Here is a 26,434-nt window from a genome sequence, read left to right as displayed (position 1 = left end):
TTCATCATCTTCACCATCTATTTTCTGCCTCTAAGCACAAATGTGTCTGGCATCCTAGGGTGGTCCTTTCCTGCTCAGTGAGAATGCAAAAGGAACTGGGCAATGAAAGTTTTTGTTCATTTTATGGTTTATATTGTGAAGGGGTATTGCAGAGGTGCGTGTGTTAGAATAGGAATTAATTGTCTACACATTACAAACAGTGATGTTCACAGCACAGAAAGTGAGAGTTGGGAAGGGGCCATAAAATTTTCCACTTTCCTCTAGGTGGTCGTGGTGCAGGCCTTTAATCCCAGCACATGGGAGGCAGAGGCAGGGGATCTCTAAGAGTTCAAGGCCAGCCTGGTCTTCAGAGCAACATCCAGGAAAGGCGCAAAGCTACACAAAGAAACACTGTCTCGAAAAACAAAAACAAAACAACAACAAAAATCCACTTTTCTCTATAGTTTGGGTTGCCAATATGCAATCAATTACTCAATTATCAGTGATTGATAAATGTACTGAGTGGTCATTTCTTAGACTCCACTGACTAGGTCCCTTGTCTATGAGATTGACATAGCCCCACTGAAATGTTGTTTCTGGACCCAGGACAAAGATCCTATTCTCCTGAACAAGGTCCCTTTTAACAGTCCTTCATTATTACTTTTAACTTTCCTCCTTCCTAAGGCATGTAGAATCACTCATCATCAGAGAACAGAGATCCCAAAAAACACTTTTGGCATCTTTGTTTTTTGTCATGGATTAAATCTTCAGAATCCTAGTGACAGTTCAGGCTATTACTTTAGAAAGCAACTTCTTACATTTCTTTGAAGTTTCTTTTTACCCTAAATTCTCTGGTTGATTTTTACTTCCTGTTCTTATCAGACCTCCCTCTGAAGTTTTAAGCCTAACTGCCTTTATGGGATGGGGCAGTGACTGATCTGTTTTCTTCTGAAAGAATTAATTATCAGGTGGAAATTAATGGGATACCCTTCCAGAGGGCCTCTTGTCAAGACCAAACTCTCAATAATAGACGGAAAAGGAATTCCTTTACTGGTGTCCCAGAAAGACCTCTAACATGCTATTCAAGAGGCCATTACAGAGCCACAACCTATGTTGAGTCCTGGTGTGCCATGAAGGTATCATAATTTTACAACAGCTGCATTTCCAGCGTTTTTGAAAAGGAGTTTTGCAACAAATGTTCCTATACTGATAGAAGTGGATTTGAACCCTCTCTGTAGCCTCACAGGGCATTGCCCTTTTTATCATCCTGACTAATTACCCCAAATTCTCAGATTACAGGCCTGCAACACCGCAGAGTTTAAAAATTTCCAGTTTGAGTCATATAGTGGGCTGTCCATTACAGTAACAGCAAAAAGATTTATGTGTGCAGCATGGCTTCTCCTTCAGATCAGAAAAGTAGGAACAGTATACTGTGTACACTGCAGGGGGAAACAGACTAGAAAACACCTAGCTCAGAGGGTAATAATTCATGCATTGAACTTTAGGGATCTCCTTTACAAAGAAAGACCTATGGTGCATGGTGAGTAACTTTCTCTGTAATTTTCCTATATGTATAATTTTTTCCTTGTGAAAAAAGACAGAAAGAATTGGTTGGCATACATTTAGAAAGGATAGCTTGAACTACTAAATATTCAGTTTCAAATCAGAGAACTCTCCTATGCAAATATTTGCAATCGTGATTGACATAGTTATGACAGCTGAGAGATTTGAGACACAGGCCATTGACTGTAATTCCTGACAATACTTACTCGCTAACCTTTAACATTGGACAAAATCATACAGTCTCATATTAATGAGATGATACGTTTGTGATCTAATCAGAGATGTATCAAGTCTCTTTGTTCATACAGTTTCCATGCAATGGATAAAATTTTGTCGACATGATCACGCCATTATCTGAAATAAGAAAAACATAAGAAAAGTCAGCCTTTCATCATTTGCTGACATTACATCTGCAATTTTCTTAGAGCAATGCAGTTCAGTAGACCATCTCCAGTAAATTTATCTTTCTTGGTTGAACACTTCCTTATATTATAGGAATATGTCAGCAGGGATGATATTACACATCTGCATTAGACACACAAAAAAACATAAGCAAAAAGTTAATCTGAAAACATATTTTTAGTTTAATATACTTGAAGTTAAATGGAAAACCACATCCTGAATAGAAGATTAGGAGCAGAGATATATGAAATACTGTCTGTATTATTATAGTATTTATTAAGGACCTATTATTGATCCATTCATATAATATTCCAAATTAATTTTTTTTTCAATTCCATGCCCTAGTAATAGTAAAACATCCATTTAGAATAGTATTATGCCTGAGGCCTCCCCCAAGTTGGCTTGGTTCCAGAGAGGAGGTAAGGATAGGATGAACCAGGGATGATTGCCCAGAGAATCTTGCAGCCTGACTGACTAGCAGCGAAAGTGTTTATTTATACAGAATTTATTAATCAGGGATAGATTCACATTTTTCTAAAACATAGGTCATATAATTTTTGGTGTTGGGCATGTGTTTAAACTTTTGCTCTTGTGCATCTGGGTGTATAAGTTTAGTTATTATTGATAATCCAAGACAGAAGAGAGTTAACTTTTATGAATTTTTTTTCCTCAAGTTTAGAGATCTTTGATAAACAGTTGTCTTTTACAATAAATTTCAACCTCCTAATCCAATTTTGAAATAAACTACTGGCATATGAGAGCCTGTTCTCAAGTTGGTAACATTCATGGCTTCAAAGACTCTGGAGCAAATTGAAATTTCCATGCGAGCCTAGGCAGTTTGCCATGTCCCAAGCAATTTATTAACTATTAATGCACATAATACACAAGAAAAATAATTGGCAAAAGTTGTTGCAGTTATGATTCAATTTCTGGATCACACAATATTTATATTTCATATCTGTATAGAATTTATTTATGCATCTAATCCTGGCATTCTTGTCTTCCTTGGTCATAAAGAGCAAAATGGATCATCATGAGCTAACTTTTATCAGAAAGGGAAGTCTTGATACCTTATTCTATTATCATCATTTTACATCATTCTTTGCCTATCAATACATGTTTTTGTGTGGGGCAGAGGTAATTTTTGCTAATTTCCCTTTAATACTGTATGTGCCATGTAATTGTGTGATTGTATAGGGGGAAAGGGCTTGCAATCTGAACTATGGCCAGCTCCTCTAGCTCATCAAATCAGACTCAGGTTCTTTAGGATAGGACACCTTTTGGAATGATCTTTGTAACATGCCACCTACCCACGCTCTAGACTTCCCTGGATTTTACTATGTGTTTTTTGCTTGATATTGTTTGCACTTATTGTAATTCCAACTTATCTAAGTCATTATCCCTCATTACTCCTGGACAATATTTGATAACCATTTCTTTGTGTATAGTCTTGTATTAGGTTAGAACTTTCTTATTTAGACAAAAGGGGGAGATGTAGTGGATAGCCATCCCAGCATTGGCCTGGAAGTTCCAACCCCCATTGAGGCTTCAGTAATGATCACGCCCACAAGGCAGGGCAGAGGAGGGAGCGGAAGACCGAGGAGCAAGAGGAGGTGGCTCTCTTGGTTCCAGGACACTAGACGCTGGAGGTAGACCAAGCAGAGTTCTTCAGAGAAGACCGCCGGACTGCCCTATACCTTTGCCAGACCCTGCAATCTACCCCTTAATTTGTAAGTTACCCCACAAAATAAACCTCCCTTTTAACTACGTGGAGTATCCTTAATAATTTCACCAATAGACTCTTACCAAATATTTTCGGTGGCTCCTGTCCTTTGACATTTGGAATGACTCACCAGCTAGCTATTCATTAACCACATTCAGATAATAAAACCAAAGAAGATGAAGAGGGAAGGTACAAATCAATATGTTTGATCCTAAATATAGAGTTGTGTTTGCCTGTTCTAATTTCAGAAATCTACCCTTATCTGGCTAATCTAATAACAAATAAATGCCACCTGTGCCCATTGATGTATTTTAATAGAAACACATAAACTATTTTGGTGACTTACTTGAACTCATGTAGTGTATAGTGAGTCCAGCTATTTTCTTCTTGTCTTTCTATTTTTATTCTTATTCTTCTTTTCTTGGTTGAGTGGAAGTTAACCACCCCAATTAAAATGGGGGGATTTTAAAAAAATAAACTTCTGTAACAGAATGTTTGGGAGTTGTAAAAGTTTTTCATTGAAAAAAATCAGAATTTAAGATCATTGTGTTACATGCTGGGGTCAGAAATCAGGGTCAGCAAAGCTTGCAAAAACAGATTTATTTTAGCACTTTCATGAGAGCAGCACTGTATTTTGTGTTATTTTTTATTTTATAATTAATTTAATTTTATATATCATCTACAGATTCCCTGGTAATCCCTCCTCCTGCTCCCCTGCCCTCCTCCCATTCCACCCCCATTCGCATCTCCTGCAAGGACTCCCCTGAGGTTTCAGTTCAGCATTGTAGATTCTGTCAATGGAGGTCCAGTCCCCTCCTCCCTTCACCCAGGCTGAGCAAAGTGTCCATGCATAGACCCCAGGCTCCACAAAGCCAGCTCAGGCAAAAAGAACATGTCCTAGCCCCACTGTCTGGGGGCCTCCCAAACAGTTCAAGCTAATCAACTGTCTCACTTATCTAGAGGACCTGATCCAATTGTGGGCTCCTCAGCTATTGTGTCATAGTTCATGTGCTTCCACTAGGTGGGCTATTTGTCCCTGTGCTTTTTCCAACCATGGTCTCAATATCTCTTGCTCTTAGAATCCTACTCTCTCTCACTGATTGGACTCCCAGATCTCCACCTGGGACTTGGGTGTGTATCTCTGCATCTGCTTCCATCAGATAGATGAGAGTTCTATCATAACAGTTAGGGTGTTGGGCCATCCAATCACCAGAGTAGGTCAGTTCAGGCACTCTCTCGACCATTTCCAATAGTCTAAATTTGTGGATTTCTGGGAACCTCTCTAGCACTTTGCTTCTTCCTATTCTCATGGGGTTATCATTTATCATTGTATCTCTTTCATTATTTTCCTCCTTCATTCCTGATCCAGCTGAGACCTATTGCTCCCATAAGCTCTTTCCCCTGACCCTTGTCCTTCACCCTCCCCCCCCCCCAGCTATCTGTATGGGTTTCCTCATGTAGAGCTCATCTATTTGTCTGTCACTGGGCAATTCCTGTGTCTTTCTCAGGGTCCTCTTTACTAGGTGACCTCCCTGAAGTTGTGAGTTGCAGTCTGGTTATCGTTTGCTTTACATCAAGTATCCACTTATGAGTGATTACATATATATACCCAAGGAATGCTCAATCATACCACAAGGGCACATGCTCAGCTATGTTTGTAGCAGCATTGTTTGTAATAGCCAGAACCTGGAAACAACCTAGATGCCCTTCAACTGAAGAATAAATAAAATATGGTACTTATACACAATGGAGTACTACTCAGCAGAGGAAATAAATGACTATATATCTGATATAAGGCCTTTATCAGGTGAGAATTTTTGTTTTATTTAACTAATTATATCTACTGTGTATATTTTGGATATGAGACTATTATGAGATGTGAGTTTTTCTTCTATTTATCTGATTTCTTGTGTTTAATAAGTATATTTTGGATATTGGACCATTACTGAAGAGAAATTTTGTTTGTTTCTAATTTCTTTGTTCCATGTGTATATTTTAGATGTTAGAATTTTAACAGATTAGAATTTTTGTTTTATATATCTGATTTATTCCATTCAATATGTTTAATTTCTATCTTAGACCTACCAGTGAGAATTTGGTTGTTTCTAATTTTTTGATATCAGTCTATATATACTTTGGATATTAGAACTTTATCAGTTGACAATATTTGTTTTATTACCTGATATCTTGATTTTAATATGTATATTTTGTATATGAGACTTTTATGTATTTCTGCTGCCATAGAGAAAGGGACTGTGTGAAATGTAATTTTGATGACATGGGAAAAGGCACCTTGGTAAATATAGTTTTGGGGACACATAGAAGGCACTGTGAGAAATGTAGCTCTGATATTGTAAATAAAGGAACTTTGTAATATGTAGTCATGATGAAGAAGTGAAAATCACTATGGGAAATATATTTATGATAATATACAGAAAAGTGCTTTGGAAAGTATAGTTCTGATGAAGTAGAGAATGGCACTGTGGGAGATGGTGTTCTGATGATGGGGTGAAAGGAACTGTGGAAAATGTAGTTCTGATGAGGTAGATAAAGGAACTGTTGGAAATGATGTTCTGATGACCTAGATGCAGACACTATTGGAAAAGGGTTGTTGATTACATTGAGAAAGACAATGTGGGAAATGTAGTTCTTATGGCATAATGAAAGACACTGTGGGAAATGTAGTTCTGATGATGCACAAAAAGGCTCTGTAGGAAATGTAGTTCTGATTACATAGAAACAGGAAGTGTGGGAAATGCAGTTCTGATGATGTAAATAAAAGAATTGTGGGAAATGTAGTTCTATTGAGGCAGAGAAAGGCAGTGTTGGAAATGTAGTTCTAATGACATAGGGAAAGGCTCTGTGGGAAATACAGTTCTGATGACAGAGAGAAAGCCATGTTGAGAAATATCAGTCTGATGAAGCAGACAATGGCACTGGTCAAAATGTAGCTCTGTCACATACAGAAAGGCACTGTGGGAAATGTAGTGATAATTACGTAGAGAAAGAAAGTATGGGTAATGCAGTTCTAATATCATGAGGAAAGGAACTGTGAGAAATGTAGTTCTGAGGACATAGAGAAAGAAACAGTGGGAAATGTAGTTATGATGACAAGCAGAAAGGTACTGTGGACAATGTAGTCCTCATGACATAGTGAATGGAAGTGTGGGATATGTTGTTCTATTGTCATAGAAACAGGCTACTATGGGAAATATATTTCAGATGACACTGAGAAAGGCACTGTGGGAAATGTAGTTCTGATGACATAGTGAAAGGAACTTTGGGTAAAATAGTTCTGATGAGATGGAGAAAGGCACTATTGAAAATGTAGTTCTGATGACATAAAGCAAGAAACTGTGAAAAATGTAGTACTCTGACATAGAGAAAGGAAGTGTGGGAAATGTTCTGACGATGTAGATAAATGAACTGTAGGAAATGTAGTTCTGATGACATAGAGAAAATAACTGTGGGAAAACTAGTATAGATGATGTAGATAAAGGCAAGTTGGCAATGTAGTTGTGATGTCATAGAGACAGGCATTGTGAGAAATGTAGTTCTGCTGAAACAGAGAAAGGCAATGTGGGTAACGTTGTTCTGTGGGAAATGTAACTGTGATGTCATATAGAAATGAAGTGTGGTACATGTAGTTCTCTGACATACAGAAAGGAATGTTGGAAATGTTGTTCACATGTCATAGAGAAAGGCACTGTGATAAATGTAGTTCTGATGATGTACATATAGGAACTGTGGGAAATGTAGTTCTAATGACACAGAGAAAGGAAATTTAGGTAAATCAATTCTGCTTAGATGCAGAAAGGAAATGTGGGAAATGTAGTTCTCATGACACTGAAAAAGGCGCCGTGGGAAATGAAATTCTGATGATGTAAATAAAGGAACAGTGGGAAATTTCATTCTTATCATGCAGATACAGGCATTGTGGGAAATGTCGATCTGAGGAAGCAGAGGAAGACACTTTGGGAAATGTAGTTCTGACAAGATAGAGGAAGGCACTGTGGAAATGTTGTTGAGGTCATATAGAGAAAGGCTCTGGGGGAAGAGTATCTCTGCTAATACATGGAAAGTCACTGTGGGAAATGAAGTCCTGAGGATACCAAGAAAGGCACTGTGGAAATGTGGTTCTGTTGATGTAAATAAAGGATCTGTGGAAAATAGTGCTCTGATGATGTAGAGAAAGACAGTGTAGGAAATGTAATTGTGATTACAAGGAAAAAGACACTGAGGAAAAGGCAGTTCTGATGACATAGAGAAAGGCATTGTGGGAAATGTAGTTCTGAAGGTGTAGTGAAAGGCACTGTGGGAAATACAGGTCTGACAACAAATAAAGTCTCTGTTGGAAATGTGTTTCTGTGACATAGAGAAAGGCACTGTGAGAAATGTATTTCTGATGTCATCAAGAAAGAAAGTGTGGGTAATATAGTTATAATGATGGAGAGAAAGGAACTGTGGAAAATGTAGTTCTGATGAGGCTGCCATAGCAACTGTGGGAAATGATGTTCTGATGACCTAGATAAGGCAATATAGGAAAAAGGGTGTTGATGACATAGAAAACTGCACTGCAGGAAATGTAGTTTTATGTCACAGAGAAAGTGAGTGTGGGAAATGTAATTCTGATGTCATAGAGAAGGGAAGTGTGGGAAATTAAGTTCTCTGACATAGAGAAAGAAAGGTGGAAAATGTAGTGCTATGACATAGAGAAAGGCACTGTGGGAAATGTAGTTCTGATATGGTAGAGAAAGCCAGTGATGGAAATTAATTTCTGGTGATACAAAGAAACTCAGTGTGGGTTATATAGTGATGATAACATGGATAAAGGCACTGTGGGAAATGTAGTTCTGTTGATGTAAATAAAGGACCTGTGGGAAATGTAGTTCTGAAGACATAGTGAAAGACAATGTGGGAAATGCAATTTTGATGACAAGGAAAAAGGCACTGTGTGAAATGGAGTTCTGGTGACACAGAGACAGGCACTCTGGTAAATGTTCTTCTGATGACATAAAGAAAGGTACTGCAGGAATTGTTGATCTAATGAAACAAACAAAGGAACTTTTGGTAATGTAGTTCTGATGAGAAGGAGAAAGGACATATGATATTGTAGTTCTCATGGCACAGACAAAGACACTGTGGGAAATGTCATTCTGGTAACTCAGAGAAAGGAACTGTGGGAAATGTATTTCTGATATCATAGAGAAAGGAATTGTGTGAAATATAATTCTGATATCATAGAGAAAGGAATTGTGGGAATTGATTTTATGATGTCATAGATAAAGGCAACGAGGCAAATGTAGTTCTGAGGTCACAGTGAGAGACACTGTGGAAAGATATATTCTGATGTTATCGAGAAAGACCTGTAAGATGTGCATTTGATGAACCAGAGAAAGGCACTGTGGGAAATGTAGCTCTGGTGACACAGAGAAAGGCACTGTGGGAAGTGATTTATTAATGATGTAGATAAAGGCATGCTGAGTAATGTAGTTTTGATGGCATAGAGACAGGCTCTGTGGAAAATGAAGTTCAGATGTCACCAAAGAAGGCACTGAGGAAAATGTAGTTCTTTTGAATTATATAAAGGAACAGTGGGAAATGAGGTTCTGATGACATAGAGAAAGGCACTGTGGGAAATGTAGTTCTGTTGATGTAAATAATAAAAATGTGGAAAATGAAGTACTGATGACATAGAGAAAGAACTTTGGAAATGTACTTTTGATGTCATAGAGAAAGAAACTGTGGGAAACATAGTTATGGTGATGTAAATAAAGTAACTTTGGTAAATGTCAATATGATGAAGCAGAGAAAGGAACTATGGTAAATGTAGTGCTGATGTCAAAGAGAAAGGCACTGTGGGAAATTTAGATCTGATGGCATAGAGAAAGGCACTGTGGAAAACATTGTTCTGAGAATATAGAGAAAGGAACTCTGGAAAGTTTAGTTATGATGACACAGAGAAAAGCACAGTGGGAAATGTAGTTCTGATGTCACACAGACAGTTACTGTGGGAAATGTAGTTCTTTTGGCACAGCGAGAGGAACTCTGGGAAATATATTTATGATGTCATAGATAAAGGCACTGTGGGAAATGTAGTTCTGAGGTCACAGTGACAGTCACTGTCTAAAAATATGCTCTGATAATAAAGAGAAAGGCCCTGTAAACTGTGATTTTGATGAACCAGAGAAAGGCACACTGGGTAATGTTGTTCCAATGATGTAGAGAAAGGAACGTTGGGAAATGTTGTTTTGATGACGTTGAAAAAGGCACTGTGGGAAATGTAATTCTGTTGCCATACAGAAATGAAGTGTGGGAAATGTAGTTCTAGTTTCAAAAAGACACTGTAGAAAATGTCTTTGGGATGACACAACAATAATCTGTGAAGACGTAGAGAAAGGAATTGGGGAAAATGAAGTTGTGATGCCATGAAAAAAGGAACAGTGGGTAATGTAGGTATGAATATATAGAAAAATGCATTGTAGGAAATGTCATTATGGTGAAAAGTGAAAGGCAATGTGGGAAATATATTTCTGTGACATATAGAAAGGCACTGTTGGAAATGTTGTTCTGATGATGTAGTGAAAGGAACTGTGGGAAAAGTAGTACTGATGATCTAGAGAAAGGCCCTGTATGATGTGGTTATTATAAAACAAAAAAAGCACTCTGGGTAATGTAGTTCTAGTGACACAGAGAAATGTACTGTGCTTAATGTTGTTATGATGACATAGAGGAAGGAACTGTGATATATGTAGTTCGAGGAAGGGTGGGAATTGTTGTTCAGATGACAGTATAAAAGGAACTGTCATTAATGTCACTCTGATAAAACAGAGAAAGGCACTTTGGGAAATAAAATTCTGATATCATAGAAAAAAGAGCTGTGGGAAATGTAGTTCTAATGACAGAGAAAGATACAGTGGGAAATACAGTTCTGATTAAGTAGTTTAATCCCAGAACATGGGAGACAGAGGCAGTGGATCTCTGTGAGTTCAAGGCCAGCCTGGTCTACAGAGCAACATCCAGGAAAGGCACAAAGCTACACAGAGAAACCCTGTCTTGAAAAACAAAAACAAAAACAACAAAAAAATTCCACTTTTCTCTATAGTTTGGATTTCCAATGTGCAATCAATTACTCAATTATCAGTGATTTACAAATGTACTGAGTGATCTTATCTTAGACTCCACTGACTAGGTCTCTTTTCCAGGAGATTGACATAGCCCCACTGAAATGTTGGTTCTGGACCCAGGACAAAGATCCTATTCTCCTGAACAATGTCCCTTATAACAGGCCTTCATTACTACTTTAAACTTTCTTCCTTCCTAAGGCATGTAGAATCACTCATCATCAGAGAACAGAGTTCCCAAAACACTTTTGCATCTTTGTTTTTTGTCATGGATTAAATTCTTGGTATCCTAGTGACACTTCAGGCTATTACTTAAGAAAGCAACTTCTTAATTATCTTTGGGGTTTCTTTTTACCCTAAATTTTCTACTTGATTTTTACCTGCAGTTTTTATCAGACCTCTCTCTGAAGTTTTAAACCTACCTGCCTTTATGGGATAGGGCAGTGACTGATCTGTTTTCTTCTAAAAGAATTAATTATCAGGTGGAAATTAATGGGACACCCTTCCAGCGGGCCACTTGTCAAGACCAAACTCTCAATAATAGACATATATGGCTGTATCAGTATTGTGCATGATAGTTCAGTAATAAATTTCTTCAAGAAATCTTTTCTAGAGTAATCAACCATTATGCACCAATTATAGGGGATTGTAGCTATAGTTTTCTGGTCCTGTCTGGCTCACAGAAAAGACAAATCTCTCTTGACAACCTGTCCCACAGTTGCTCAGACCCAACTGAATAAATTCAGAGCCTTATGTTGCTTACAAACTGCATGGCCACTGTAGGCTTCTTGCTGTCTGTTCTTATATCTCAAATTAACCCATTTGTGTTAATCTATAAGTTGCCACTTGGCTTGTGCCTTACTGGTATCTTATCATCTGCTTCTCACTGTGGCATTGTCTCTCTGTTTCTGCCTTCTTCCTCCCAGAATTCTATTCTCTACTTGTCCCAACTATACTTCCTGCCTGGCTACTGGCCAATCAGCATTTTATTTATACAGAGTGATATCCACAGCAGGGGATACAGATTAATTTCACCTAGAGTTACAAATAATGGGGCATAGTTAAATGATGTTTTCTATCTTAGATGTATATATACAATACATAAATGAATGTACTATACCATGTTCATTAAAATAAATGACACTTTCCTCAAGTTAAAAAATTCACATGTACATGAAAAAAATTATGAGATCAGGCATTAAAGAAACAACAGTTTCTGGATTAAATGAGTCATCCTTCCAGTTTTAAAAACTAGTGATTATTTGCTTATATAGGGACTAGTTTCATATTTACTTTCATGGATTCTAAGACCAGAAAGAATTTGCTGATGGTTGTTCATTTCTGTCTATAAAATTTTATTGCAGAAATTCTAATCTCAGGCTCATTTTAGGTAATTTATTTCTTAATGAGAAATTATGAATACAATTCATTACAAGTACCCAAATAATTCCTTCCTTGTTTGGATAGACTATAGTCTATTGATTTCCTGTCCAGTATGTCTCTAGTTACAGATCTAAGTAGATTGGTGTGAGAATGAAGAAAATACAGACAGATATGACACTGGGACCCAAAGGAAAGCTGGGGTCAGATGTGTGTGTTCACTGAAGTGAAACCACAGCACCTTAGAAGCTTTGTGTCAGTAATACCTACATATAAATACATTTACTGCACGGTGATAATAGAAAGGCAGGGTTACTATCTAAAGCTTTGTACATACTCATTCTTGACTCAACTCTGTATTTTCTGTCTCTTTAGCCTTAAATTGTTCAGGCCTAAACATCTGAAAACAGCAAATTTTGGTAGAGAATTTTTCCCCTAACTATTACAATCTTCATAAGATCACAAGAGGATTTATAATATTTCAAGCCTCAAGCGATGAGGGAAAATTTCTGTGCCTTTTTATGTATGTGTATGTCGTGGTCATTGATCTAGATCTGCCCATTTAAACAGTTCTAGTTATCTCATGAACATACTCAGGCCTTATTCTTTTCCCCATGTATACTTTCGATAAATGAATATGTCATATTTTTCCTAAAACAATCTGCTTTGTATTTTCATGACATGTTTTGGACATTTACTGTAATGCAGTAATTGGCATTAATTATAGAATATCAGTATAAAATAAATACCCAAAATTCCAGAGCAGCAGAAATTGAATACAAGTTTTATTTTATTTATTGATAGAAAAAAATTGGGACATAATTAGGGGTTTAAGAAAATCTATATTTTATTCTATAAAATCTCAAATATTAGCAAATCAAAAGTATTTATATAAAAGCTGTAGCAGTCTAAGATCAACATCCTGTACCATAAAATATACAGTAAATTATGCAGTGATTTTGACTTGATATAATTATCCATAAAATTATCCTGGCATAAGTCCTCACACTTTAAATTATTGTTTCTTTCATATCTTGTCAAATTAATCCTATGTCATTTTAATATATGATTTTTGTGTAATTTTGTTTGACTCATTGCTGTATATGTGGATTGTTTCCTAAAGAAATTTTGTGAACATAAATTTTATTTCTTGGTAAAAATATTTCTAAAATCACACCAAGCATATGGCTTTCTGATTTCACTCATCTGACATTGAGTAAGGTTTTAACACTTGCCAAATGTTTCATTCTACTACCCATGTTATAGAGAATCCTTTTATTGCATGAGTACTGTGGTAATAATTGCCAATTGAGTTTGTTTCTTTCATGAATTGTCTGACATTTTCCAAGTTTTTAGCTTCTTGTAAAGAATTTCTTTTTATATTCTATACATGTGTTAAGTTTCTTCCCTTTAGTGATACTCTGTTGAGCTTGAATATTTGAGGACTCCATAACACCACATTCTTGATATTGTATGGGTTCTCTCTAATATGGATTATGTGATGATCTTCAAGATTTAAAAACCTAGATAAGGTTTTCCCACATGCTTTATCCAAAGTATGGTTTTAGTGACTTTATGCAGAGATGATCTATGGTAAAAGGACATAACACATAACACATTCATTACAATTGTAAGGGTTCTGCCTTCAATGGGTCTTTAGTGTCCTTGAACATGTGAATCATGGGCAAAGGGTCTGTCACAATCAGTATATTTTTAACTTTCTTCTCCATTTTGGATTTTTTGATGGACTTGAAGTGTTGAGTCCCTGGTAAAGGACTTGTAACATTTTATACATCTGTAATGATTCCCTCCTGTGTGGACTTTGGGATGGCTTTGTAGGTGTGAGATCTGCCTAAAGAACTTGCCCCATTCTTTACATCTCTAAGGATTTAATCCTGTATGTATTCTTTGATGAACTTTAAGTTTTGAGCATACAATGAAGGACTTTCCACGTATATTACATTTGTAAGGTTTTTTCTCCAGTGTGTGTTCTTTGATGATCTTTAAGTGTTGAGCTCTGAGTAAAGGACTTTCCACAATCTGAACATGTATAAGGTTTCTCTCCAGTGTGTGTTCTTTGATGAACATGAAGGTTTGAGCTCTGAGTAAAGGACTTGCCACAATCTGAACATTTATAAGGTTTCTCTCCAGTGTGTGTTCTTTGATGAACATGAAGGTCTGAGCTCTGAGTAAAGGACTTGCCACAATCTGAACATTTGTAAGGTTTTTCTCCAGTGTGTATTCTTTGGTGAACTTTAAGTTTTGAGCGTACAATGAAGGATTTTTCACATACATTACATTTGTAAGGTTTTTCTCCAGTGTGTGTTCTTTGATGATCATGAAGGTCTGAGCGCTTAGTAAAGGACTTGCCACAATCTGAACATGTATAAGGTTTCTCTCCAGTGTGTGTTCTTTTATGAACATGAAGGTGTGAGCTCTGTGTAAAGGACTTGCCACAATATGAACATGTATAAGGTTTCTCTCCAGTGTGTGTTCTTTGATGAACTTTAAGTTTAGAGCCTACAATGAATGACTTTCCACATTTATTACATTTGTAAGGTTTTTCTCCAGTGTGTAATCTTTGATGAACTTTAAGTTTTGAGCTATCATTAAAGGACTTTCCACATACATTACATTTGTTAGGTTTCACCCCAGTGTGTAATCTTTGAGGTACTTTAAGTGTTGAGCCTCTGGTAAAGGACTTTCCACATGCTGTACATTTGTAAGGCTTCAATCCAGTGTGCATTCTTTTATAAACATGAAGTGTTGATCTCTGAGTAAAGAACTTGTCACATATATTACATTTGTAAAGTTTATCTCCAGTATGGATCCTCTGATGAATTTTAAAATTTGAGGCCTTCTTAAATGACTTGCCACATTCTTTAAATATATGAGTTTTCTCTCTAGTATGTATCCTCTGATGAAAATTAAGTGTTGAACTCTGATTGAAAGAATTGCCACATATTTCACACTTGAAAGGTTCTTCTCCAGCATAATTACTCTTAGGAAGATGAACAGAAAAGCCGTGGTCATAGGACTTGCCATACTCTGTACATTCGAAAGCATTCTTTTCACTGTGAATTTTTAAATGAGCTCTATTTGAAAAGAACATGTCCTGCTCTGGACATTTGTGTGATTCTTTTATCATATGGATTTTGTAATGCTCCTTAAGTACTGATATCTTAGAAAAAAACTTTCCACATATTTTACATCTGCATATTTTTTCTCCAGTATGAACCACATTAATTTTAAAGAGGTCTGAACATCTCCTGCAACTCCTCCCAAATTTCTTATATTTTTGTCCAATACTGAATCTTGGATTCCATTCAAATTTTGAAGGATGGGTGAAATAGTGTCTACATGCTTTGGATTTTGGTTGTTTCCCTTCAGTGTGGCTTGCATCATTTTGAGTATTTGAATGGAAGTTGCAGCATCTGAATGAAAATGATGTAGAGTGAGCTTTTTGAGGAGAAGCTGAAACTTCTTCATCTATTCTATCAGGAATGTCAGTGATGGATCTTGTATAAAGGTCATTTCTATCATCACATGATTCAGGTTCTTCATAGTCTGAACTACATGCCCAGAAATTCTTTATGTGTAATTCACCAAGGACATCACATCCAAACTTCTCTGATATTTTTCTATGGCAATGATCCTGTGTGTGCTCTTTTTGGAACAAATCATGAATGGGATAACAAAACAGAGCTGGAAGTAATGAAGGGCAGTTATTGTCTAACTGTGTAGAATTAGACAAAAGTAACATAGAAACTTTTACATAAAATGACACCAATATGAGGGAAGCAGCAAAGAGATGAAAGACAAACCCTCAGCAATTCTTCCATAAGGGATCAAAATCCAAAAATGATGAACATGGACAAGGTCATTTCACAAACTTGTAATTTATAATATGTAAAATTTGAAAAAGATCTGCTTTAAGCATGTCATGTAACCAGCAACTGTAAATATAATTCTTAGAATATGAAATGAATCTATTAGCCATTATTAAAAATATTCTGTTCATTTGGAATTTGTATTATCAATTTAGATCAAAACAAAAGGACCTTTACAATCACATAAATGACAAAATGATAGAAATAAAGAAATTCATGAATAGATTTTCTATGATTAATGTTCATTAATGTATATTAATATGTAGTTATTCAAGGAGAAAACAATAAAATGATTATGAAAACATATATGTCTGTCAGGTCCACAGAGCTTTATGGACCTTAGGAGAGAATGTTTCAAAATCTCCCCAATCACACTAATAATTCTTGAGGACTTTATTTCTTCAGATGCCTAAGTGTATCTTAAATTTATAAAAGACTGGCCTTTCATCTCAGCATTTGGAAGCCAGTAGCTGGTGGATCTCTATGGTTATGAGGCTAGCCTGATCTCCATATTCAGTTTCAGGACAATCAGGGCTATATGGTTACAGACTGTGTCTCAAAAAAGGAGATAAGTGAGAAAAATAAATTATATGTCTAGGGAAAGAAAGCGTGCCAATAGAGCATATGTGGTCTCTTGTGACATGAAGATGGATAAGTTTTTACACTGTAACATTAATCGTCAGCAAAGCAAACCATGATCTTGGCCTCAGTATCTCGTGGCCTAGCATAACTAACTGATAGAACCATCCCAGATGGCTCATTAATGGGAATCACAGTCAGGCTTTTTCTTAAAGTGCACTTCACTGACTTAAATGCAGAATATGAATAATGGCCAGGGTGCATAATAACCTATGTTTTTTTTCAAAGACTCTTAGATCTCTAATATGTTTTTAATCAAAAGCACACAAAAAGTTTGCTGGGCAACAGTTTCACATGCTTTTAATCCCAGCACTCAGGAGGCAGAGGCAGGTAAATCTCTTTGAGTTTGAGGCCAGTATTACCTACAGAGCAAGTTCCAGGTCACCCTTGGCAGTTACATAGTAAAACTCTGTCACAACAACAACAAATTGATAAAAGACAAACATAATAAAATTTATATTTACAAAGTAGACGGCAATGTAGTACTCTGTTTCAAGGCAAAATATCAGAACTCAGAGTATATATGTGAAACACACATTTTGTAAATGTAAATTTAATTTAAATATTACTATACCATTTTATTTTAAGCTTATCACAGTCACTTTTCCTCTAACTCTTCTCATATCTCCAAATAAATAATAAAACCGCCAGTTGAACATTGTTACTGTTATATATTTATGTATATAATTTTTCAAATATATATATATACAAATTATATACAATTTCAAAATGTAAGTCCAGCTTTATTGTTAATGATTATATCATTTCAGGTATAACCATTTTGCATTAGACCTGCATGAATGGGGATATCCCATGACAGAGGGACATTTTATTTGTCACACCATTCACTAGGTGTCCTTAGCTCTTTGATTAGGGGTTTGAGATATAGGGACACTATTAATTGGGAAACCATAATTCAGGATGGTTTTTCAGTTACAATGGAAGTAAACTTGGTAGAAATGGTTGAAGGATTAATAACACCAAGGTTGTCTGTTAATTACTCAAGAAAACATAATTTTATATGTTTCTGTAATTCTACACCACATAAATATGTAAGACATAAAGGAAGTAATGACTTCCAGGTTGACAGTACCATACAAAAAAACAGAGATTAGCAACAACCTTAGCACAAAACATAAGAATCTCAATTTTAAGTTTCTGGTATGAAATAAATATTAAGTGTAATGAGGATACTATGACTTCTTTCTTTCCTATATGTATCCCCTTGAACTTCCTATTATCATAGACTGACATTTAAACTTCAAGCAGAACATAGAACAATTATACAGAGAGTGGGTATCCTTTATTTTCCAATTATAGAAGAACTGTTTTCAGTTTTCTCCATTTACAATGATTATGTTGGTAAATACTTACAATAAACTTAATCCATTGAATGTAGATAAGTCCCTCATGTTGAATTTTTGTAATGAAGGGATATTGTATTTTGTCAAAAGCCTTTTCTGCATTTAATGGTGAGTTCATTAGGTCTCTTTTTTATATTCTGCTCTAATGTATTACATGTATTGATTTACTTATGGTGATTCCCATTAGCATCTCTTGGAGAAAGCAACCTTGATCCTAGTAGATAGTTATTTTGAGGTGTTCTTGAAATTGAAATTTCCATTTTGTCATACAATTGGAAATTTATTTGTGTAATTTTTTCTTTAAATATCTGGTGAGATTCTGTTCTGAATCCATCTGGACTTCTTAAGTTGAGGGGTTTTTTTTGTTCCTTCCATTCAATTTCAGAACAGGTGACATGATAAATTGTTTATGTCATTTGATTTTGTTTTGGTAGGTTATATGCTAAAAAATCATCCATTTGTTTTTGATATTATATGTATTGTAGGCGAATGAATGGAACTGAAAAATTATTTTAAGTGACTTATATCAGAAAGACAAATACTGTAGCTTTTCTCCAATTTTTGGATTTTCACTTTTAAGATTTTGGTCTCTATGTTTTCTATAGAGTTTAGGTTGCTAGGTTGAGGCCAATGGTCTTATATATTGTTATAGGAACAGCCTTAATAATATATTTTTCAAAGGTCCAGAAGAGAAACTACAAATGGTGAGAATTATTTTCAGAAAAAGAATCTAAGTACACCAAGCTCTTTGTCCATCTGTTTTATCCCTCCTGGATAAATCCCTATCTATACAACTACAGTTTTGTACTCAAGCATATTTCCTTTCTTGCATGATTTGTCTCTACCTTTATCTGCTGTCTGTTCTAAGATTTATATTAATTCTCTCATCTTAATTCTGCTTTATCTAGGTCCTTCTCATCTCATTCTTAACCATCTAGTACTTTCATATCTGCCTTTTCCTCATCTTCCATCTTATCCTCAAGTTCTCTAGTCAAAATCCCCTCTAGTCAAAATCCTCAATATCCTCTCTTCATTCCCCCTATACCTCAGTTTCCCCTCAGTCTCTAAGATGCTCAGATATAAACCCAAGTCATAGCAATCCTCTGGCCAAGTAAGGCCAGCAAGCTTGAATTTCTATGGGGTCATCAAGGCAGGTAAGACTTTTCCTCAGGCAGTGACTGCCAGACATTCTTCTACAACCCAAAACAGGAGTGGTAAAGGAGGAGTACAATTGAGAACAAGTGATCAGATAGAATATCAAGAACGGGATCCATGTGCTCAGTCCACATTCCTAGAGGTGAGTAGGTAAGAAGTTAGAAGTCTGTAATGTTAGTAAGGCTGTAGTAAAGGGGTTCTCATACTAGATAGCACAAGAAATAAAGCTATCCACTTGACTTAGAAGACAGGTGTTGTTTCATTTGGCCTTGGATACTTAAGTCTGTTCTGAGATAATACAGAGTTATCTCTAATAAGATACTTTTTTCCCTTTGGGGATGGATGGTCCTGGTCAGATGCTGCTAATGAGGGAGGCTTGAGCTGGGGTTCTGGTAGTGCACATTGTCAGTGCAGAAGGTTATCTAACCATTCCATTAGTTAAGGGGAAATGGTGCCCAATAAATGATGGAAAAGGTACAATAGGACATTAGAAATTCATAGCAGGAAATGGCTAATAATCAAAAGCCAAATATTTCCAAGTTTTCCTGAGCCTCAGCTTGACTTCTGGAAGGCCCTTGGCTTCTTCAAGGTATTAGTTTTGTCATAATCAGACGAAATCCCACTTTATATATTTTTGGGGCTTGTAGCAAAATGGAAATGGAGTTTTTTTTTCCCACAGAATGATGCTGAAACTACAATTGCAGCCAAGAAACTGAGACCAAATTGGTAATGGGCCCTAGATAAAAAAATATTATTATTCTGCTTAATGAACATGACATTAAACTAGTGCTATATTGTTATAGCCATGGATTAACATATTACTCTCCATTCAATAGAGAAGGTTAATACGGAGATTTTGAAGAATTAAGCCCTACCTAGGATTCCTTTATCTTAACCCTTGCATCATTGTTCAGACACCTATGAATAAATGATTGCAGAGATAACATAAAGACCAAAAAATGGTGAATGACTCTATGGAATAAGAGGTTTACAAACATTATAGTAATAATGGCCATACTATCACCAAGTCTGTGACAGAAAGTCCAAAACCTACACAAGCCCAATATTACAGGCAAAATATCATCATATAAAATGGAAAGTGGACCCAAAATCACAACTTTGTGACAAGAACATATGTGCAGACCCTAGCTTCAAGAAGTAAGAAAATCTGTTTTTCAATTGGGTAATACCAGGGTATATCAATCACATTCAAAGTCTAATGTTCAGAAACAGTTGGTCAGCCCAAATATTCTTCGATTGTTATGAATTTTTGGTACGTTCTTTGCTAGAGATTTGGTGCAGAAATTATGATATTGGATTGGTGTGGCACAAGGATGGTATTCAAGAAGGTAAAAGAAAACAAATATTAATCCAGATATAATGTAAAAATGTTTAAAAAAACGGAAGAACCCTAGATAACTGACATACAAGAGAAAATTTAGGACATTTATTGGAACACAAAATAAAGTCCCCCATACATTGTAAAAATGCTATTGGCATACTAAATTTCATCTAATCACTATTTTGATGAATTGAGGGGAAATTATTTAAAATTTTCTATGTGCTATATCCTAGTGTACTATTGTAAAAAAATTCTTAGGCACTGATTCTACTGAGGAGCTGTGGTAATCCCACTGCAGTTATGGTTTGCTTCTTGTTTTGTACTCTACATATAACCATTGTTTTCTTCCACCTTACCTGATTCTCTGCCTTCTACTTCCTTTGGGTTCACAATCCAGGGTTCTTTATTCTGTTCCAGGCAGGTGACTAGCTCTGGTTTTGATACAGAAAGGCCTGTGAATTAGAACAGACATATGATAATTTATTTACCTGATGGGGACCAGAGGTGGATTTTAACAGTGGCTTGTACACAGTGGATATGAAGTTACACAAGGTAAGATTCAGTAGTGAAGTCTTATTAGTACATACTTGACAGGTGTTTTAGGCTTTTAAGAAATGCATAATTTTAATTGTATATGCATTTACTTTTTCGTATATTACCCCATTACATAAATAAAACTGTGGATATCAGACTGTATTCACACATTTTTGCTACTGAATGACTGCCTAAAAAAACAATTTGGGATTGAAGGGAGTATTTACTAAATTAATAGACCATATAGAATAAGAAATTTTCAATAAATTCTGCACTCACCAATATCTAGTAATAATTGGGAGATGGGATTCACTGATAGAAAACAATTCAATACTAATATAACTTACCAGACATTCCTAGGTCTAAGCAGCAATTAGGAAAGAATTTATTCTCACCTACAGAAACCAGGTTGCTGTAGTTCTCCAACATGACCTCTCTGTACAAATCCCTCTGAGATGTGTCCAGGCATTCCCATTCCTCCTTGGAGAAATTGATAGCTACATCCCTGAATGTCAATGGATTCTGAGGTGAAAATTAAATTTTCCTTTGTTATGATTGTTTCAGTCTTTATTTGCCCCAGAAAAAGAATATTTAACTAAAGAATTCTCTGTTATCAGTAATCAATCTGCAATTTTTAAACGTTATATATTAAAAGGGAGGGTGTTGTGACTTTTTCATGAGATCAAAGTGCCCAGGATCTAAACATATCATGAAATATGTTTCTTTTATCCATGATAATTAATGTCTGAAATTGCCTTCAGTAGGAATTCAGTTTCAATATCTGTCTTTAATATCATAAAATTTTTAAATATTTCAGATCATGAACTCATGTAGAAAAGTCATACTGGAAAATAAAAGAGGCAAGAAAGAGTGGAAAGCAGGATATAGAACAGAAATGACAGTTATAATAAAGAATTTATATTAAAATATAAAAAATCACAAAAATACCGTTTTCCAGAATGAGGGACTATAGTGAAGGTTGAGAGCTCTGCAGATGAAGCATTTATGTGTAGAATGTCATCAACCTATCCCATCATTGTGCCTACATTTTCCTGAGAACAAGCTATCTGTCCTTCCCCTTTCTTATGCATTCTGTCAGAAAGTTTATTTAACAGTTTCAGCTTTCTGATGCTATTCTGTGTGCAAAGACCAAAGCACCTGCATTCCATGCTACCACACTCAGAGACCCCAATTGCTGTCTTTTGCCACAGCAGAGGTGCAGAAACCTTGAATTTTTACTGACAGGTCAAAACTCAGTTTCTCCTTTCCTGCTTTGAGTGAGTCCATTATTCCTTCAGATAATGAAATTCTCTAAAACCTGGATATGTGTCTTCTGCTATATATTCTCCCACTTTATACTGTACACATACATTTTAAATTGAGTCTAAACACAGCAGTTAACAGTTGTAGGTACCCTTCATCTCATTCCATTTCCCTGAGATGGTTAATTAAAAAATAACTGACACCTGTATTAGAAACAGCAGACAGAATCTGAGGTGTAGCCCAAGCTAAAAGTATTTCTCACACTGGGTAAGTAATATATTTGTCTACAGGAACAGCAGGAAATTGATACCAGACCAGTGTCTCCAATGAAGCATTCTTCTTAGCTTAATATTGAAAGAATAATGGCACAATTCTTTCCAATACAGATTCATTTTCAAACTACAATATGAATAAAATAACATTATCTTACAACCATGTCACAAAAAGTATGATAGTAATTGACTTACAAAAATGAATCTGGTGAGATGGGTCAGCATGCAAAAGTGCTTGCCACCAAGCCTTTTGATCTATATGGAATCTTCAGGACCCACAAAATGACAGAAGAGTATTACCAGTTACCATAAGTTGTCATGTGACCTGTCCTTAGTGCATGAGCTGGCTTTTTGGAACCTGGGCTTATGTGGGGACACTTTGCTCAGCCTGGAAGAAGGGGTCTGGACTTTCCTGTACTGAATCTACCAGGTTGAGCTGAATCACCAGGAGAGTCTTTGCCCTGGAGGAGATGGGAATGGGGAGAGAGGCTGGGGTGAAATCTAGGGCTTGGGGCGGGAGGGAGAGGACAGTTTTGCAGTGAGACAAGTGGTTAGATTCTCTCTTAAGTATATTTTAAACAGTGAAAAAGCTTCTTTTGGATTCACTTGAAAATGGTGTATCTAAATAATGGAATCCCAGCACCCAGTTTAATACATTTGTTTTTTATTGAACGCACTTCATCTCCAACCACCTAAATTTTCATTGTTGAGACTTTTTGACTATTTGTGAAATAAACATGAATACAAGTACACTTTGCCTACCAGTTCTTCATTAGTTTGTTATTTTTAAAAAAATGTACTATATAACCATCGTATGTAAAATTGCACCACCTCCCAGGGAAGTGATTATGAGCAGATGTCAGAACAACTAAAGGTCATTGCAAGTTCATGGTAAGGGTAGGAGGTTGCAAAGTGAAATGATGGAAGAGACTCATTGATTCAATTCACAAAATAAGAACAGAAAACAGAAGAAAAGCTGCCTCATAGGATAACTTAATATGAACTTATTACTGGCAAATTCCATTTGGAAGTTTGTATTTCATTTAAACACTTCATCTTAGTATATAACACAGTATACTTTCAAAACAATACTGCTTTAAACATTATCCATTAACAGGAAGACATTCCATCCTTTTACACAGTGGGTCTTTCTTAGAAGAATCTATAATTAACAAATAGATACTTGAGTATCTATTTGAAAGAATCCATCATGGAATATATCTTCTTTCTCATTCATATGAGATGACTCAATACTATTTTCAGTAGGACAAGTGAATGCATATATATTTATCTATCAAATAAATATACTGTGTATTAATGCAGAGAATATATTTTGAAAACATAGAGTGAGAAAACAGTGTAAAGCAGCACACACTCATGTGACATGCATTCAAAAAATTTACCTTGACAACTGCATCAGAAATAGAAAAAAAATCACTTCAATAAAGTGGAATTGTACGAATGTAAAAAAAATAGTTGGACACAATATAAACAGTACAAGTTGCAGACAATGAAATGATTCTGCCTATTTTAGGGAGTCTTATCTCAATTACCAATTAATAAAATCCCTCAGAGAAATGCTCAAAGTAAATCTGATGTATATAATTCCTCATTGTGGGTCCCTCTTCCCAGGTGACTAGTATCATTCATTCTGATCATGAAAACTAAGAATCATACTGCCTCAGCATCACTGCCAGGATTTGAAGAGATCTGCCTGCATTCAGAGATGTGGTCCTCAGGGGGTTCCATATCAGATATCCTGCACATCAAATATTTGAATTATGATTCATAACAGTAGCAAAATTGTTTCATTGTTTCTTAACTTTATGTTTAAGGTTAATCACAACATGAGGAACTATTGTTAGTACTATTTAAAGAGTCAAAGAATTGGAAAAATCAAGAACCATTGATTTACGGTGTCCAGTGGAACCCTAGTGTCAATGTTCCTACATAATAAGGGGCTTGCATAAGATTTTCCTGAACATCATTTGCTCTATAGGAAACTCATGTTTTGTGTGGAAGACTCCAGCTGTGTGGCCACCTTTACTACCAGGAAACAGCAGAACACTTTGAGATACTCAACAGAGAGTAAAACACCCACTACACACATGCTGATGACACACATATTAGTCCCACTGAGCTCCATGACTGTATACCATTCCTATGAGTACTTTTTCCTAGGCTGTGTCAGCCTCTTCCTCTAGCATAATTCTGCCTAGCTGTTCCATGTAGACTCATTAATAGGATATTGTTTAACAAGTGTCCTTCTCAGTCAGCATTAAGTCTATAATGTCTTGTGGCTAAGGAGATAAGGAGATGCAGGTACTTATGATGAACTAAAGCATACATAAATAAATTATATTATTACCTTCTGTACATAAAATTTCAGTAGGAAATAATCATTCATTTCCACACATGGAAAGAACTAAAGGATATCCCAACAATCAAAGAGAGATCTCTGTCTTTGGATGAAGAGTGTACTGAAGAGCTTCCATTGTATCTCAGCAGAGACTCATGTAAAGGCCAGCTTGACTTCCAGTGAACTATGATGGAAGCTTATTAGCAGAGAAGCAATGTCAGTTCCCATGACATCTGCAGCTCTTCCCTGGACATTCTATTGTATCCTGGAGAGCCCTGGCAACCTCTGTGATGTCACCTATGTTGTGGCAATACCAACTGCCCGTGGGAAGTTTATTCAATATCTTCACCATTTACTGATGAACATGATGGCATACTGAACAGTCTAGTTCAGAAAGAGAATGGAAAGGGTAGAGAGAACAGAGAGTGACAGAAGAAAGCTGACTTTCAGCTTCAGTGTAAAATATCAAGAAAGAAATGGTCAAGGGAATTGTGTAATGAGTTCTGTGCAGAAAAAGGGAAGCATCTTAGAGGACATGGGATTGAACTGAATATTCCAATAATGGACCACAGAAAGCTGCAGTCTCTGGGAACCAACAGAGCTACCCTGCTTGTCATAGTTCTTGAAATTCAAGGTTTCCAGGATATTAATTGTTCTGGCTCAGAGTTCAGGAAATGGTAAGGCCAAAGCTTTATGCTGGGAAATCATTGCTTTTATTCCAATTGGGGGATAGGCATTGATGAGTGAACATGAGGCAAACATTAAAGAGGGAGGGATTAATGAGGTGTGCCAAATTCAAGGCAGGACATCACTGTACTTCAACCACACTGGCTAACTTTTGGTACTTCCCAGATGCTCTGTGTGTCCTAGGTAGTCAGGGAGGTGACTTGTTGAGTCTGGTGACAATGTTCTGCCCTTATATGCCTTCTCCATTAATAGTTATATGGTTAGAGTAACCTGTCAAAGTATTTGGGGAACCTCTAAATGGTGGGGGTGATTGTGAACTATGGCAATTTTCTCCTGACTCATAAACCCACAGGCTTGTGGACTCAGCATCCAAGGTGAATTTTGAGACTGTAGCTGTTAATAAGCCTGAAGAGGCTATTTCCTTCATTACTTGGAGCATTGCTATGAAGGCAGAGAGAAAGAGTTAGCTGAGATAATCACTTCCTTCAAATAGAGAAGACAGCTGATTTTCCCAGAGGGGGCATCTGAAGCTTGGGACAAAATAATTTGGGCTGTCACTGAGTCATTGGTAAATAAGCTTTCTCAAACATTTGATTAGGACTCAGGGTGGTCTGTCCATCCTCTTTGCCTTGTCATACTGCAAGATAATTTGTGTTCATCTACCCACAAGGAGCACCAGGGAGCCACCATCCCACCAAACCTTCCTCTCCAAGATGCAGGTGAAGCAGAATTTGGAGAGACTGACCAGTAAGCTACAG

The 26,434-nt window shown here is 36.3% G+C and overlaps 1 protein-coding gene across 1 annotated transcript in view; it reads right to left on the bottom strand.

The window, feature by feature from the left end:
* Positions 1 to 15,777: 15,777 nt before the first annotated feature.
* The window catches only part of LOC118575374 (zinc finger protein 679-like), a gene marked incomplete at its 3' end in the record, with an annotated part of 38,745 nt that continues 28,088 nt past the window's right edge, over positions 15,778 to 26,434 (bottom strand). The window contains exons 2-5 of the mRNA XM_036175967.1: positions 24,034 to 24,041; positions 21,491 to 21,617; positions 20,918 to 21,013; positions 15,778 to 15,876 (exon numbers count right to left, since the gene is read on the bottom strand). Coding sequence (XP_036031860.1) covers positions 15,778 to 15,876; positions 20,918 to 21,013; positions 21,491 to 21,617; positions 24,034 to 24,041 — 330 coding nt within the window. The remainder of the gene's footprint in view (positions 15,877 to 20,917; positions 21,014 to 21,490; positions 21,618 to 24,033; positions 24,042 to 26,434) is intronic.

The sequence above is a fragment of the Onychomys torridus genome, unplaced genomic scaffold, assembly GCF_903995425.1.
Source record: "Onychomys torridus unplaced genomic scaffold, mOncTor1.1, whole genome shotgun sequence".
Lineage (NCBI taxonomy): Eukaryota > Metazoa > Chordata > Mammalia > Rodentia > Cricetidae > Onychomys > Onychomys torridus.
The sequence above is the reverse complement of the archived record's forward strand: the minus strand, read 5'-3'. Positions and strand labels throughout refer to the sequence as shown.